Source organism: Barbatula barbatula (genome assembly GCF_947034865.1).
Source record: "Barbatula barbatula genome assembly, chromosome: 5".
Taxonomy (NCBI): domain Eukaryota; kingdom Metazoa; phylum Chordata; class Actinopteri; order Cypriniformes; family Nemacheilidae; genus Barbatula; species Barbatula barbatula.
In genome coordinates, this window is record NC_136769.1 from 25,567,176 (window position 1) to 25,584,006 (window position 16,831).

Consider the following 16,831-nt stretch of genomic DNA (forward strand, 5'->3'; position numbering starts at 1 on the left):
ACAAAAAAGAGGTGGGACTATACTCACTGTCCAATGGCCAGGCATTTTTAGCCCTCCCCTCCAGGCCCAATTTACAACAAACCAATCAAAAAGGGAAGGGCAAAATAAAGACCAGCCCTACCTTTTTTCTAATTTCCAAAGCCATATAACTCCGATACACGTAACGATGCGTAAAAGAAGTCAATCGCATCTTGCGTTTCATGGTGACTTTAAAATAATCCCTGTCAGTGAAACCGGGCCTTACTTTACAAAAAAACTAATTTGCACGGATCGCACGGATATACTTTAAGATGTGTAGTTGCTTTTAAGTTGGTCTGGGACTAGGCTAAAACCTGTGTCTGGAAAACCACCCCTTAGTAATAGAACACCATACAAACTGCTTCAGTTATTCACTGGAATTGGACAGGAAGAGTTTACAAAACTGATAAATACAGGCAAAGCTGCATCGTGTATTATTAGACCCTATTTCCACTCATTTACTGTTGGAGGGTTTTCCTTTTATGACAGAACAGTTCCTCAATATTATAAATTCACCACTGGCACTACGACATGTCCCAGAAGCCTTTAAGTTGGTGGTCTGGGAGAATAGGTTAATTTGAGACCTCTTTTATATCCAAAGCGGTCTCAGGTCAAGTTTGTGCATTTCTGCAGAAAAAATAGCTTACCAACCACAGCAAAGATACAGCACTGCTAAAAGTTATCAAATTATCTTCTCGTATAGCATCTGATTGTGGCATCATCTCTGTTCTTGTCCTACTGGGCCTTCACACATCTTTTCTACTATAGATCACATCATTCTAATACAGGGGTCGGGAACCTTTTTGACTGGGAGAGCCATGAAGGACAAATATTTCTAAATATATTTCATTGAGAGCCATATAGTTCTTTTAACGTATAATACATTTAATATGTCTTACTTTTAATGGGACTTTTGGTGCTGCATGGTTTTGCTGATGACCTTGTAGTCTGGTTCATACGTGGTGAGGTTGAGCTTCATGCAGGCGTTGAGGCTTCCATCAGTTAAACGTGAGCGTAGGTTGGTCTTAATGTTCCTCATATGCGAGAATGACTGCTCACATGCATATGTAGAGCCAAACATGGTCAATACGGCAATACTCACACGCTGCATTGTGTGGTATGTCACAGGAAGCTCGTTCCAAGTTTTGAGAATCAGCTGGTCTTCAGGTTGAAGATTTTTCATTTCTGTCCACCTGTGTTCCCTCGCCAGCTCTGCTCGCTGTCTTGCAAGACTTTCCAACTCTTCATTAAGTGACTTGAACTTACTCATCCACATGTCTGATGCCTTCAGGTCAGCAACTTCCAGCTCAAAGTCTCTGATCGAGACCCCGGGGATGCATGTCAGGTCGATTTTGTCCACTGCACACTCATGTGGATGAGTGATGAACTTGAAAAGACCAGTGCGCGCACGAAATTCTCCAAAACGTGCTTTGAATGACTGCAGGAGATTGGACGTAAAGCCAGCTAGCTTCTTGAGATCCAGATGTTGAGTGGAGTCAGTTGCTAAGCATGCATCTCTAAATTGTTGCAGTCTTTCAAAGTGCAGAAGACGACCTGTTTCAATATCCCTGAGAAAGACTTCCAGCTTGCTTTCAAATGCAAACACTGCTTGTTGAAGGGATGAGATTGTGTTTCCAATACCTTGCATTTTCACATTGAGCTGGTTCAGATGGCCAGTTATGTCCACGAGATAGTCAAACTGCAGGAGCCAGTCAGTGTTGTGTAGCTCAGGATGCTTGACGCCTTTCATTTCTAGAAAAGTCCGGATTTCACTCAGGCAAGCTGCAAAACGGCTGAGCACCTTCCCCCTTGACAACCAACGCACGTTGCTGTGTAAAAGCAGACCGGGATAATGATTCCCAACTTCTTCTAGCAGAGCTTTAAACTGGCGATCATTTAAAGCGCGGGAAACAATAAAGTTGACCACTCGAAAGACCAGCGACATCACCTCACCAAGCTCCTGGCCACACGTCTGAGCGCAAAGCGCCTCCTGGTGCAGGATGCAATGAAAACTTAGGATGGCTCTCTTTTCATGTTCACGGAGAAGCGCTACAAATCCTTTGTTCTTACCCAACATACAGGGTGCACCATCAGTACATACAGAAATAAGTTTATCCATCGGTAGTTTTTTTTCTTTAGTAAACTCCATGAAAGTCGTGAATAAATCCTCTCCTCTTGTTGTCCCTTTCATTGGCAAAACAGCTAAGCTTTCCTCACGCAGTGTGTCACCTGCAGCATACCGGGCAATTATACTGCACTGAGATAGATGGCTAACGTCTGTTGACTCATCTAACGCGAGAGAAAAGTATGTCCCGGCGTTTATGTCCTTAATTTGTGTTTCCTCAACTTGATTTGCCATCATGATGCTACGATCGTGCACAGTTCTTGCTGACAGGGGCATGTCTTTTATACGTTTGATTATTTTGTCTTTATTTGGGAAGTCATCAAACAGTTCATTGGCCACATTAAGCATGAATGTTTTGGCATACTCGCCATCTGTGAATGGCTTTCCATTCCTTACTATTGCCAAAGCACCCGCAAAGCTAGCGGAATTCCCGTCACCTTGCCTGGTCCACACGCGTAGTTGCTGCTGACTCGTCTGCACTCTCCGCTGTAGCTCCTCGCATGCCCTTTTCCTGCTGTCCCCCGCTGGATATTTCGATGCAAATGAAGCATGGTGCGTATCGAAGTGCCGCTTTATATTTGACCGTTTCATCGATGCAATTTTATCATTGCATATTAGACATACCGCAGATCCTGCTCTGTCCACAAATGCAAATTCCTCTGTCCACGCAGCCTGGAATGCACGGTAATCATCGTCCTTTTTTCTTTTCGCCATCTTTTCCGTTACAAGGGTTGAAGCGGATAAACTAGTTGGCTATCTGATCAAATTGATTTCTTCACCTTTACAATGACCCTGAGATGCTCGCGAGCCATTGGTCCCCCGACCTGTGACCCGCGAAATTTATTTTCAAAACTAATTTCTGTTTACTTTAAAATGACACAGTATTATTAAGAAATATCATAAGTATTGTAAAATCATTTTCAAACTGATTTTTTTTTCAACTCAAAATTGTCTGGGAGCCATATGCCGTCACCGGAAGAGCCATATATGGCTCGCGAGCCACAGGTTCCCGACCGCTGTTCTAATAGATAGACTAGAAACTTATGTTGGCACGGGTGGTCCGTCATTGGCTTGGTTTAAGTCCTTGTAGGCGACATTATGGCTCATCATAAACTTCGAACCCTTTTGTCAGACGCGCTTGCTTGCAATGATCATAACTCCGAAGACTTCGTTTCTCATTAGATTTTTATTTGCATAACAAACGAGGATGTCTATCCAATACACGCATCCATCATTACAATTTGCAGTCGAAGCTTGGTAGCGGTCAACAAAATATAAGCCTTTCCCCGTCACCCCCTTTTTGGCTTACCACTTCCGCCACCACCAGGTGCCGTAATCACCTTAATTGATGAATGAATGCGTTTATCAACTGGCACCAACATTCCGTCCCCTAATTATTACAGTTGACATGCAGTAATAATTACATATACATTACACAAGCAGTGGAATACACAGGAAATATGTGTATCATATTTATAGTCAGTCAGTCAGAAAAAAAAATTTCTTTGTTTTCTCTTTGAAGAAAAAGTAAAAAGTAGTCTGGTTGATTCAATCAAGTGTTTCATATCAAGGTACTGCAATCAGGATTCAGCTGACTCCTGCAGAAGACAGATCTAAGTCACAGGCCTACGGTTAGTTGGAGTCTTAATCCAGACCTGTCTCACAAGTCCTCTTATGTTTGGAATCACTTCGGTTATCTTTCCAATTGCGGGTGTCACGATCGTGGAAGGAGAACCCAAGTGCAGGCAGCCAAAAACAGGGATGACGGGGTTAACAGAGATTTTAATAAATAATAATACAGGAAACAAAAACCCACGAGGGGGTATCAAGACAATACACAATAACTACAACGATAAACTGAAAACTAAACACTCAACAAGAACTCTACTGTAAAACACTAAGACTAGAACGGACACTCACAAAGACTAAATATACTTAAACGTATCAGGCAAGACAAGACTATTTAAAACGATGTAACAAGAACGGCATACAAAGTACAAAATACAAGGTACCGAAGACAATGAACGAGCACAGGACAATGAACTCGAGGATGTTTTATAGGGGAACAAACACAGGATAATTAACAAGGGGCAGGAGTAGGTAATGAAACACTCAGGGAAGGTTAACGAGGAAACGAGATGGCGGGAAACACTGACGAGACACGAGAAAGAACATGGCAAGTCTACATTTCATAACAAAGCCATGCCTTTCTCACACAAAACCTAAGGCTATGCCATGACTCCGCTGCAAGACCAAGAATAAACATGACGTGATAGCGGAGTCATGACAGCGGGGTGCAGAATCATCCACAATAAGAACAATGTCTCCAGGAATGAAATTGCGTTTGATCCTCGTCCATTTCTGTCGGTCTAACCAGAAGTGCAATTAGCAAGTGCAGGATATACAGTTAGAATAAATACAGAATAAAATATTGAGAAAATATTATACAGTTATGACAAAATATGACAGTAGGTATGTACTATGAACAATATATACAGATGACTATATTATGAACATTAACACTATGAACATTAATGTACAGGTGGATATGAGCAGATAATAATTTAAACTAAACAATAGTGCAAGTGATTAAGTGTGCATAGATTATTGACATTAGCTGTTAAAGTTGCAGTGCAATAGGTGAGTTAATGCAGTTGTTCAAGTAACAATGCAGCGGATGAGTTAATGCGGTTATTACAGTTACGGTGCGGTATAAGAGTTAGTAATAGGTTGCAGTCCAGAAGATGAGTTAATGCAGTTAATTAGGTTACAGTGCAGTAGATTAGTTAATGCAGTTATTGAGGTTACAGTGCAATTGATGAGTAGATGCAGTTAATAGAGTTACAGTGCAGTAGATTAGTTAATGCAGTTATTGAGGTAACAGTGCAATAGATGAGTAGATGCAGTTAATAGAGTTACAGTGCAGTAGATTAGTTAGTGCAGTTATGAAAGTGGTCCATTAGTGCAAATGATCATTCAGTTAAATATTTCAGATGTGCAAGTGAGCAGTATAGAGTCCAAATGATGCTGTGTGTGTGTAAACAGTCCGGTAGAGCAGATACATGAAGTACTGGTTTGTACAGTTCAGTCTTGCATGCAGCCCTGTAGTGCAATGTAAACAATGTTGTAGCAGCATTGGAGTTAAGGGTATGAGAGGTAGTGGAATCAGTGGGGGGCAGAGTTCAATAATGAAACAGCTCTGGGAAAAAAGCTGTTTCTTAGTCTGCTGGTTCTTGTCCGGAGGCACCGGAAGCGCCGACGGGAAGGCAGGAGAGTAAACAGTCTATGAGCGGGGTGAGAGGAGTCCTTGAGAATGCTGCGAGCTCGATGCAGACAGCGTTTCTTCTGGATGTCCTCAATGGGAGAAAGTGTAGTCCCTGTGATGCACTGAGCTGTTTTCACCACCCGCTGCAGTGCCTTGCGCTCAGTAACAGAACAGATCCCGTACCAGACTGTGACACAGTTGGTCAGGATACTCTCTATCGTGCAGCGATAGAAGTTCACCAGGATAGTTGAAGACAGTTGGTTCTTCTTCAGTGTCCTCAGAAAGAAGAGACGCTGGTGAGCCTTCTTGACCAGGCATGAGGTGTTGGTGGTCCAGGACAGGTCCTCCGAAATATGAGTCCCCAGGAACTTAAAACTGGAAACACGTTCAACAGCCATCCCATTAATGTGGATGGGGTCCTCTCTGTATGCAGTCTCATCATTGTTGCTGATGAGACCAATCACTGTTGTATCGTCTGCAAACTTGATGAAGGAGTTAGATCCGTTCACAGGCCTGCAGTCGAGTGTGAAAAGGGAGTAGGAGAAGGGGCTCAGTACGCAGCCCTGTGGTACACCAGTGTTGAGGGTGGTTGTGGTGGAGCAGATGTGGCCTAACCTAACAAGCTGAGGCCTGTTCGTCAGGAAGTCCATAATCCAGTTGCAGGTAGGGTTGTTAATGCCTAGGTTTCCAAGTTTGACGATTAGCTTGGAATGGATGACGGTATTGAAAGCAGAGCTGAAGTCTACAAACAACATGCGCGCATAAGTGTCCTTATTGTCCAGATGTGTGAGCACGGCGTGCAGCGCCATGGACACTGCATCATCCGTGCTCCTATTGTTGTGATAGGCAAATTGGTATGGGTCCAGTGTGGGTGGTAGAGAGACCTTTAGGCGTGCCAGGACCAGCCAGTCAAAGCACTTCATAACAATGGGTGTGAGTGCTACAGGGCGGTAGTCGTAAAGGCACGTCGGGTTCGAATGTTTTGGGATGGGCACAATGGAGGTGGATTTAAGACATGCTGGAACCACTGCTTGGGCGAGGGACAGGTTGAAGATGTCCGTGAAGACCCCAGCGAGCTGCTCCGCACATGCCTTGAGTACATGACCAGGGATGCCGTCTGGGCCAGCAGCCTTGCTCGCGTTGATCCAGCTTAGTACAGTGAACATCAGTGGAGTTAAGTGTGATTATTGGGTGGTCAGCAGAGGGTGTGAGCTTGGTAGCTGTTTCCTTTTTGTCTCTCTCAAAGCGAGCATAAAAGTCATTAAAATCGTTCAGGAAGACGGCATCTGTGCTATGGGGGTGGAGTGGTTGGGTTTGTAGTCACTGATGGCCTGGATGACCTGCCACATACGTCGAGGGTCAGAATTGGAAAAATGCTCCTCTAGCTTCAGTTTATAGCAGTGCTTGGTCTTTTTGATGCCCCTCTTCAGATTTGCCCTAGAAGTACTACAGGCCTTTGCATCATCCGAACGGAAGGCAGTGTTGCGTGCTTTCAAAAGGGGGCGCACTTCCTTGTTCATTCACGGCTTCTGATTGGGGTACGTGGTGATCTGCTTCTGGGTTGTGACACTATCAATGGTGGAATTGATGTAGTCCAATACAGAGGAGGTGTAACTGTCGATGTCCGTGTGAGAGCCACTGGTGGCCTGAGAAGCAAACAGACTCCAGTCTGTGTGTAGAAACCTTTCCTGGAGTGTAAAGTCTGCCCCCGCAGGCCACACCTTGATGGTCTTCACTGATGGCTTCACACGATTAATGAGAGGTGAGTATTTGGGGTGAGGAACAAAGAAAGTGATCAGAATGACCCAGGTGGGGGAGGGGGGTCACGGCGTAAGCTTCAGCAATGTTTGTGTAGACATGGTCCAAAGTTTTGTTTCCTCTTGTGTGGCAGGAAACATGCTTGTGAAATTTAGGGAGCACTGTCTTTAAGTTTGAGTGATTAAAATCTCCCGCAACAATAAATGCAGCCTCCGGGTGAGCAGTCTGTTGTTTACTGATGGCTGCATGAAGTTCTTTTATAGCAAGCTTGGCATCAGCATCCGGTGGAATATAAGCTGCCGTTATAATGGTGGAAGTGAATTCCCGTGGCAGATAAAACGGTCTACATTTAACCATGAGAAAGTCAAGGTTAGCCGAGCAGTGTCTCCCGACAATAACAGAGTTTCCTGCACCAAGCTTTGTTGATGTAAATGCACAATCCACCTCCTCTTGTCTTACCGGATTCCTCTACCGTTCTATCCGCCCGGTGTGTGTTGTAGCCCGCTAACCCAATAGCGTTGTCCGGTATGCCGCTGTGTAGCCATGTTTCCGTGAAGATTATGACATTGCAGTTCAAAAGTATTTTGCTGTTGATGATGCGGAGTCGAATCTCATCCATTTTGTTCACTAATGATCGAACATTAGCAAGGAAAATGCTGGGTAAAGAGCCGGTGTGGTGTTACGAGTTGAATGTTGCTGATGCAACTTCCGGACATGCATAAACTGATATCCAAAAGCTCCTGCCGGGTGTACGATGTAAATGCACAACTGTTCTGGACGAACAGCCCCTACATGAGCAAGAAATACACTATATAAATGCTAAAACTGGAGAGACGCTGAGCCTCGCGATGTTCACGCGCCGCCATCTTGGTCTTTACTTGGTCGGACTTGGTCTGACTAAAATCATGCATGTCCTTAGTCAGAGCATCATTCTGTCGAGTTACATCTGATGTAGAATGGGTTAGACGTACAGTCATCTCTTTCGTTTTCTTGAGATTAAAAAACAAAGCCTTGAATCTTAGAATCATCTTCTACCCTTATTGCAGAAACTCCAATAGCAGCTGATACCTTGACCTCAGGATCTTCAAATGGCAGTTGTTGTAATTTATCGGGTTTAACAGGCCAGTCACCTTCAGATTGCAAGAGAAATGAGGGACCGAATATCCCAAGTTTTGTTATTAAGAAATGGCTCTACCCTCACACCTCTGGAGGCAAGGTCTGCAGGATTGAGTGCAGTGTTCACAAATCTCCTTTGAGAGGCATCAGAGCTCTTGAGTATCTCCGAGACCCGGTTTGCCACAAAGATTCTATATCTTGACGTTTCATTCTTAATGTATCTTAATACAGAGGTACTATCTTAAAGCCAAGTGTTGAAGCTGTAATCTTAGCTCCCTTCTCCACAGTTTGTCCATATGAGCTGCTACAACTGCCGCTGTTAGCTCCATACGTGGGATAGTAACATTTACATTTACTCATTTGGCAGACGCTTTTATCCAAAGCGACTTACAAGTAGTTTTTTACAGTGGCACATTACTGCAGAGCAATCAGGGGTAAGGTGTCTTGCTCAAGGGCACTTCAGTCATGACCTGCTGGCACTGAGATTAGAACCAGCAACCTTCTGATCACAAGCCCAACGCTCTAACCATTAGGCCACAGCTGACCCAGAGTTTCCAGAGCTTTAAAGGTGCCACCCTGGATTTTCCCTTTATGAAGGGGAAAAAACGTGCTTCACCTCTCCCCTCTAATACAACACGGAATCAGGTTGTTGTATCACTTAACTTGCACTTCTTTCATATTAGTGTATTTTATTCATAGCATACATTGTTAATTATCACTGTCGTTGCTAACTTATCCTGATATCTCAATAACCTCTCCTGGTTATTTACTTGAAAATCTTAAACCAAAACACTCAGCGCCGTTAGCATAGCACAAGCGTGCTAGCGGGCTTTCTGTTTACACTGCTAAATATCATCTCGCCTTCTAGCTGTCTTGTGTGCTAACGGTTTCTCTTTAAAGCATATATACTAAGAATCACCGAGCAGCCTTGGTAAGTTGGAATTACTCTTCAAACCCGGTGAGTTATGGCTTCTTCTCTTATTATTGTCACTTGCACCTCATGTCATATGTTTAGCTTAGCCTTCTCTGTCAGCGGCGAGGGTTTTACATGCGATAAATGCAGGGAAATAGCTAGGCTGACAGAGAAGATCACAGTATTAGAGTCTCGCATCCAATCTTTATCTGAGGATAGTAAGAATGTAAGGAGCTTAGAAAACACTTTGGATGCGAGCAATATTAGCGCGCACAGTTCGGTTCCGGTTGAACAACCCCCGCAGCTGGGAAACTTTGTGACTGTGAGACGGTGTAGTCGCAGGTCAAAACATCACTCAAACGTTCCGACTACAGTCTCGAACAGGTTTGCCCCGCTCAGCGATGCACCGACTGAGAAACCTGCTGAAAGTGCCCTAGTTATCGGTGATTCTATTGTTCGGAACGTTAACATAGAGGCACCAGCCACCATAGTCAAATGTTTACCGGGAGCCAGAGCGCCTGACATCAAGTCAAATTTAAATGTGCTGGCTAAGGCTAATCGTAAATTCAGTAAGATTGTTATTCACGTCGGCACAAATGATGTTCGACTCCGTCAATCGGAGATCACTAAAGATAATATTAAAGAGGTGTGTGAGCTCGCAAGCACGATGTCAGAAACTGTAATATTCTCTGGCCCCCTCCCCACTTATCGTGGTGATGAGATACATAGCAGAGTATCATCACTAAATGGCTGGTTGTCTGAGTGGTGCCTGCAGAATGATATTGTTTTTATAAATAACTGGAAGAGTTTTGAGGGCAGACCTGACCTGTTGAAAAGTGATGGTCTCCACCCCTCCTGGGCTGGAGCTTCTCTACTCTCTAGAAATATGGCACATAGTCTTAATGCTAAAACTTGACTCACTGGGGCCCAGGTCAGGGAGCAGACTGAATGGCTTAACCAACGGTCTGCTTGCCGTCTCACGTTGCAGAACACACTAAATACACAACATGTGATAATACTTTCTCCCAAACATCATAAAATAGAGACTGTGTCTGTCCCCCGGATTAGTAAACATAAAATAAAGCGTAAACCTCTCAAAGGTAATTTAGTTAACGTTAAACTAACTAAACATGAACATAATACAGATAATCAACTGTTACGACTCGGATTGCTTAATATTAGATCTCTCTCTAATAAAGCACTTTTTGTTAGTGATATGATAACAGATCATAAAATAGACATGCTCTGTCTCACAGAAACATGGCTAAAGCCAGATGATTATATTGCGTTAAATGAGTCTGTCCCCCAAGATTATTATTATAAACACGAGCCTCGCCTAAAAGGCAGAGGGGGAGGTGTTGCTGCACTTTACCGTAACTCTTTTAGCATTTCCCAGAAGTCTAATCCTAAATACAATTCTTTTGAAGTCATGGTACTTGATGCATCAATACCTAATACTAAGGACAAAACATCTTTAAAATTTACTCTGGCTATTGTATATAGGCCTCCAGGGCACCACACAGATTTTATTAAAGAATTTGGTGGGTTCTTATCAGAACTAGTACTGGCTGCAGACAGAGTCCTTGTTGCCGGGGACTTTAACATTCATGTAGATAATGATACAGATGCTTTAGGAATGGCTTTTAAAGACACTCTTAACTCCATGGGCGTTAGTCAACATGTGTCAGGACCTACTCACCTTCGTAATCATACTTTAGATTTAATTTTGTCTTACGGTATAAACGTGGTCGATGTTAAAATCCTTCAGCAGAGCGAAGACATCTCAGATCATTATCTGGTATCATGCTTGCTTCAATACCCAATGGTGGCAAATCAAACTCCAAGTTACAAATATTGTAGAACAATAACTTCGACTACAAAAGGTGCGTTTCTTGATAATTTGCCTGAATTGTCTCAAATCTCTAGCATGAGTAATAACGTTGAAGATCTTGACTTTACTATTGAAAATATGAATGCCACCTTCTCGGAAACGCTAGACATAGTTGCTCCCTTGCGCTTAAAGAAGATTAAAAATGACAGACCGACACCGTGGAAAAATGAACACACTCAGGCTCTAAAGAAAGCGGCACGAAAAATGGAGCGCAACTTTAAAAAGACTAAATTAGAGGTATTTCGTACTGCCTGGAAGGATAGTACAAAAAAATACAGGAAAGCCCTAAAAACGTCTCGATCCGCCTACATTTCATCATTAATAGAAGAAAACAAAATAACCCTAGGTGTCTGATTTGATACAGTGTCTAAATTAACCAAAAATAAATCGTCAGCGACTTCTGATTCTGTATACCAGCATAGCAGTGATGATTTTATGAACTATTTCACAAATAAAATCCAAGATATTCGAGAGAAAATTATAACTATGCAACCAGATGCGAAACCCGCTGAACAAACGACTTACTACAGCACCCCTAAGGAGAAATTATGTTTATTTTCTACTATAGATCACGATGAACTATCGAAAATCATTAGATCATCTAAATCGACTACATGCATGCTAGACCCTATAGCTACAAATCTTCTGAAAGAGATGCTCCCAGAAATTATAGATCCTCTACTTAGCATTATTAACTCATCTCTGACATTAGGACATGTGCCTAAAGCATATAAAGTGGCTGTTATAAGGCCCCTTGTCAAAAAACCCCATCTGGACCCTGGAGAACTAGTTAACTATAGACCTATTTCGAATCTACCTTTCTTAGGGTTGCTTAAGGTTCTGGAAAAAGTAGTCTCAACTCAAATATGTTCCTTCCTCCAAAGGAATGAGATTAATGAAGATTTCCAGTCTGGATTTAGAGCACATCACAGTACAGAGACTGCTCTGATTAGAGTTACGAATGATCTGTTTATGGCGTCCGACCGAGGTTGTATCTCCTTATTGGTGCTGCTAGATCTTAGTGCTGCATTCGACACCATTGACCACAGCATGCTCCTACATAGACTTGAAAATGATGTCGGTATTAAGGAAATAGCTTTGAAATGGCTTAGATCTTATTTATGCGACCGTTTCCAATATGTAAAAATAAACAATGAGGTATCACGCAAATCGCAAGTCCAGTACGGTGTACCACAGGGCTCAGTACTAGGGCCTATGCTCTTCGCATTATACATGTTACCTCTAGGAGATATAATAAAGCGACACGGAATAAGCTTTCACTGCTATGCTGATGATACGCAACTTTATATTTCCTCGAAGCCTCACGAAACACAGCAATTCCATCGAATAGTGGAATGCATAGTCGATATAAAAAAGTGGATGAGTAGCAATTTTTTATTACTGAACTCGGACAAAACTGAAGTGTTACTTATCGGACCGAAAACCGCCCTACGTAACAACCAAGAATACTGCTTAACTATTGATGGATGTTCCATAAAACCCTCATCTTCAGCTAAGAATCTTGGCTTTATATTCGATAGTACTCTGTCATTTGAGAACCAGGTCGCCAACACCTGTAAGATTGCGTTTTTCCATCTTAAAAATATATCTAAATTACGTCATATGCTGTCATCATCAGATGCGGAGAAGCTTATACATGCCTTTATGACATCAAGACTAGATTACTGTAATGCACTATTAGGTGGTTGCCCTGCAGGCCTATTACAAAAACTCCAACTGGTCCAAAATGCGGCAGCTCGAGTTCTTACACGTACTAAAAAGTATGAGCATATTAGCCCGGTTCTGTCAACCTTGCACTGGTTACCTATAAAGCATCGCATAAATCTTAAAATCTTGCTTATTACCTATAAAGCCTTGCATGGTTTAGCTCCTCACTACTTGAGAGAACTTCTTACGTATTATAGTCCATCACGTGCACTACGCTCTCAGGCGTCAGGTCAGTTGGTAATACCTAGAATTTCAAAATCAAGTGCAGGCGGCAGATCCTTTTCTTATCTAGCGCCTAAACTTTGGAACAGTCTTCCCTGCAATGTCCGGGAGGCGGACACACTCTGTCAGTTTAAATCTAGACTAAAGACGCATCTTTTTAATCTTGCATACACTAGATTATCATAATACATGTATTTCAAAGATCTAGGCTGCACTAGTTAGATCAACCGGAACCAGGGACACTTCCAATAACAACTGATGCATTTGTTGCATCAAAGAGTGCAGAACAGTACTCTACTCTCAGCCAGTCTTGTCTCATTGTTCCAAGGTTACAAGAGCGGAGCGGGCAGGGCGCAATCCATTCCTAGACCTGACAAATGCTGGACGAAGGAAGTGACGTCCCTACAAAACTTCAGCCACTATTAGATTATTAATGATAATTTTAAATCTAATTTTTTTTATTTTTGCCTTGTTGTGCAAGCACTGTTGAGCTTGTGCAGAGGCTGCAGTTTTTGCCAGAGGGGAACTGGAATCCCCTGGTTAGGCCTGGTTTCCCTCCGAGGTTTTTTTTCTCCTCCAATGGAGTTTTGGGTTCCTCCCCACCGTTTGCATACTGCTTTGCACTGTTTTGCCTGGCCGGGGGGGCTGCTAGAATTTGGTTGTCTTATTTAATTAACACTGCATATAGGAATTTATTGTGTGTCTGATATTTGACCTGTGTTTTGAATTCCATAACCTTTTATGTTTTACTTATAGTAATTTTTTTCTTGTACAGCTGCTTTGTAACAATGAAAATTGTAAAAAGCGCTATATAAATAAAGCTGACTTGATGAAGGCGCTGTGTAACTGAGAGTGTTCACTACGCAGCAAAAGATAGGTAACAGTACCATATCCTTCGTCAATAGCATCAGTAAAATGATGCAACTGAGCAGTGGCTGCCTGTCCAAAGTTCAGAGGTTGTAAACATCATCTGATGCTGAAGCCTTCCAACTGATGTTGCTCCTTCAGCCAATCTATCCACTCCTGAGCAACGGCGGTTGGTATAACATCATCCCATCCTAACCGGTTCCGATACAGATCCCGAAGAATCCTTTTTCCCGTAAAAACCACAGGAGCTAGGATCCCCAAAGGGTCATAGAAGGAGCTGACAGTTGAAAGGATACCTCTGCGGGTCAATGGTCTCTCCTGAAAGGTTATACTGAACTTGAAGGTATCGGACTGGACACACCCATTGCTCTTTCGACAGGTAATGAATCATGGTCTAAATCCAGATCTTTTACTTCCTTCGCTCTCTCCTCCTCTGGTATTGAGGCCAACACACTTTTTTAAGGTCTTTATAAAGGCATATGGCTTCCTTTTCTGAAGCTACAGAGACAAGGCAGTCATCTACATAAAAATTGTACATGATAGTCTCAAACACTTGCCTATTGCAAAGTCTTTGTTGTCTTCTGCACACCTTCGTAGAGCAAAATGGGCACAACTAGGAGTAGATGTTGCCCCAAACAAAAGGCCCCTAACTCTTTGAAACATTGCCTCAACGTCGGACATCAGAACAACAGACTCTTTCCTGAACCTGGTCAGGACTCCCAATTAAGTCTCAGGACCACTCAAGAGTTGTGCGTTGAGTGATGTGCCTTGAAATTATGCTGCACAATCAAAGACAACTCGGATCTTCCCTTTATTTGGGTGGTATACCCCATGATGTGGGATGTACCATACCTTTCCATCACTGCATGCCATATCTGTAGTTGGCACTTTCTGTGCATAACCACTGGATAGAAGATTTTTCATGCAAGCAGAGTAGTCCTTATGGAATAATGGATCTCTGAGAAACCTTCTCTTCGGGTTAAGGATGCGTTGTTCTGCAATGTTAAGGTTATGTGGCATACTTAACTTTCTGTTCCTCAGAGGTAACCCAATACTTTAATGGCCATCGACTAATTTCACAGTATTGTTAACCATTTCTAAGAACCTGCAGTCCTTCCTTGAAAGCCCTGGTTGTTCTTCCTGACTGTACTCTGGAAAGTCCATCTTGAACTGTTGTTTCCAGAGTTCATCGAGTGTTACAGCAGAAATTCTGTTGATAGTAACTGCAGACTGATAAGAGTCAGGTCCATCACAACATCCTACACCTCGAAGTCCATTTACTGTCCAACCAAGCATTGTCTTAATGGCATACGGCCCATTATCCACACTCCTAATAACTTCAAGTGGTTCCAAAGCTCTGGGCACATTCATGCCTATCAGCACCTCCACATCTGCATCTATTACAGGTAAGTACACATGTTTCAAATGAGGCCATATATACAGATCTTCCTGGCGTGGGATGTTACTACTATTCACAGGCATCCTACATTTTGTGAAAATATCTGGCATTTCAGAATCAGAACAAGCTTTATTGCCAGGTGTGCTTACACACACGAGGAATTTGTCTTGGTTACAGAAGCTTCCAGTACACAAGTAAGGTTACAAGACAAGTAACAATCAACAAAGGCAACGAAAGTACAGAATAAAAATAAAAGTTAAGCACACAAAGGTGAAAGTGCAGTGTGACATATTAAAATATACAAGTTATGAGTTTATACATGTGAAATGTCTGAGGGAAAGTATTGCTCACATTTATTGCACTGTAGGGTGTATGATATGTATATACAGATTCTATGAGATATCTGCAGGTGTTTAAAATATACACATTTTAAGGTGCTATATACGAAAAATCTGGCACAAAAATATTGCACACATTTATTGCAAAAGGTGAACATTTAACTGTTCATGAGGTAGATGGCATGAGGAAAGAAGCTCTTCCTGTGTCTCTTCCTGTTTTAGTGCTCGGTGCTCTGTAGCGTCAACCAGATGGTAAGAGTTCAAACAGAGAGTGTGCTGGGTGTGAGGGGTCCAGGGTAATTTTGTGAGCCCTTTTACCCACTCTGGATGAGTACAGTTCTTTAAGTGTAGGAAGAGTAGTGCAAATGATTCGCTCTGCAGTCCGGACTATCCGCTGTAGTCTTCCGAGGTCAGTTTTGGAGGCTGAGCCGAACCAGACGGTGATGGAGGTGCAGATGATGGATTCGATGACAGCTGAGTAGAACTGTACGAGCAGCTCCTGTGGCAGGTTGAACTTCCTCAGCTACCGGAGGAAGTAAAGTCTCTGCTGGGCTTTTTTTTACAATAGAGTCGATGTGAGCGTCCCACTTCAGATCCTAAGAGATGGTGGTGCCCAGGAACCTGAATGACTCTACTGCAATCACAGTGCTGTTCATGATGGTGAGTGGGGGAAGTGCAGGGGGGTTTCTCCTAAAATCCACTATCATCTCCACTGTTTTGAGCGTGTTCAGCTCCAGGTTGTTGTACCTGCACCATAGAGCCAGCTGCTCCACCTCCTGTCTGTACGCAGACTCGTCACCGTTCCGGATGAGACCGATAACAGTAGTGTCGTCTGCAAACTTCAGGAGCTTGACGGAGGGGTCTTTAGAGGTGCAGTCGTTGATGTACAGGGAAAAGAGCAGTGGGGAGAGAACACATCCCTGTGGGGCACCAGTGCTGATGGCGCGGCTGTCTGACATGATTTTGCCCATTCTGACTAACTGTTGTCTGTCTGTCAGAAAGCTGGTGATCCATTGACAGACAGAGCTAGGGACAGAGAGCTGGGTCAGTTTGGTCTGGAGCAGTGATGGGATGATTGTATTGAAGGCAGAACTGAAGTCCACGAACAAGATCCTCGCATAAGTCCCTGGTTTGTCCAGATGTTGTAGGGTGTAATGCAGTCCCATGTTAACTGCATCATCCACAGACCGG

General features: G+C 43.1%; 1 protein-coding gene across 1 annotated transcript; it reads right to left on the reverse strand.

Annotated features, from left to right (window-relative positions):
• Window positions 1–919: 919 nt before the first annotated feature.
• On the reverse strand, window positions 920–2,857 carry LOC306894026 (protein FAM200C-like; the record flags this gene model as incomplete). Its single annotated transcript, XM_079456245.1, has 1 exon — window positions 920–2,857. The coding sequence occupies one exon, from the start codon at window positions 2,855–2,857 to the stop codon at window positions 920–922; it is 1,938 nt and encodes a 645-aa protein (XP_079312371.1).
• Between the last annotated feature and the right edge of the window lie 13,974 nt (window positions 2,858–16,831).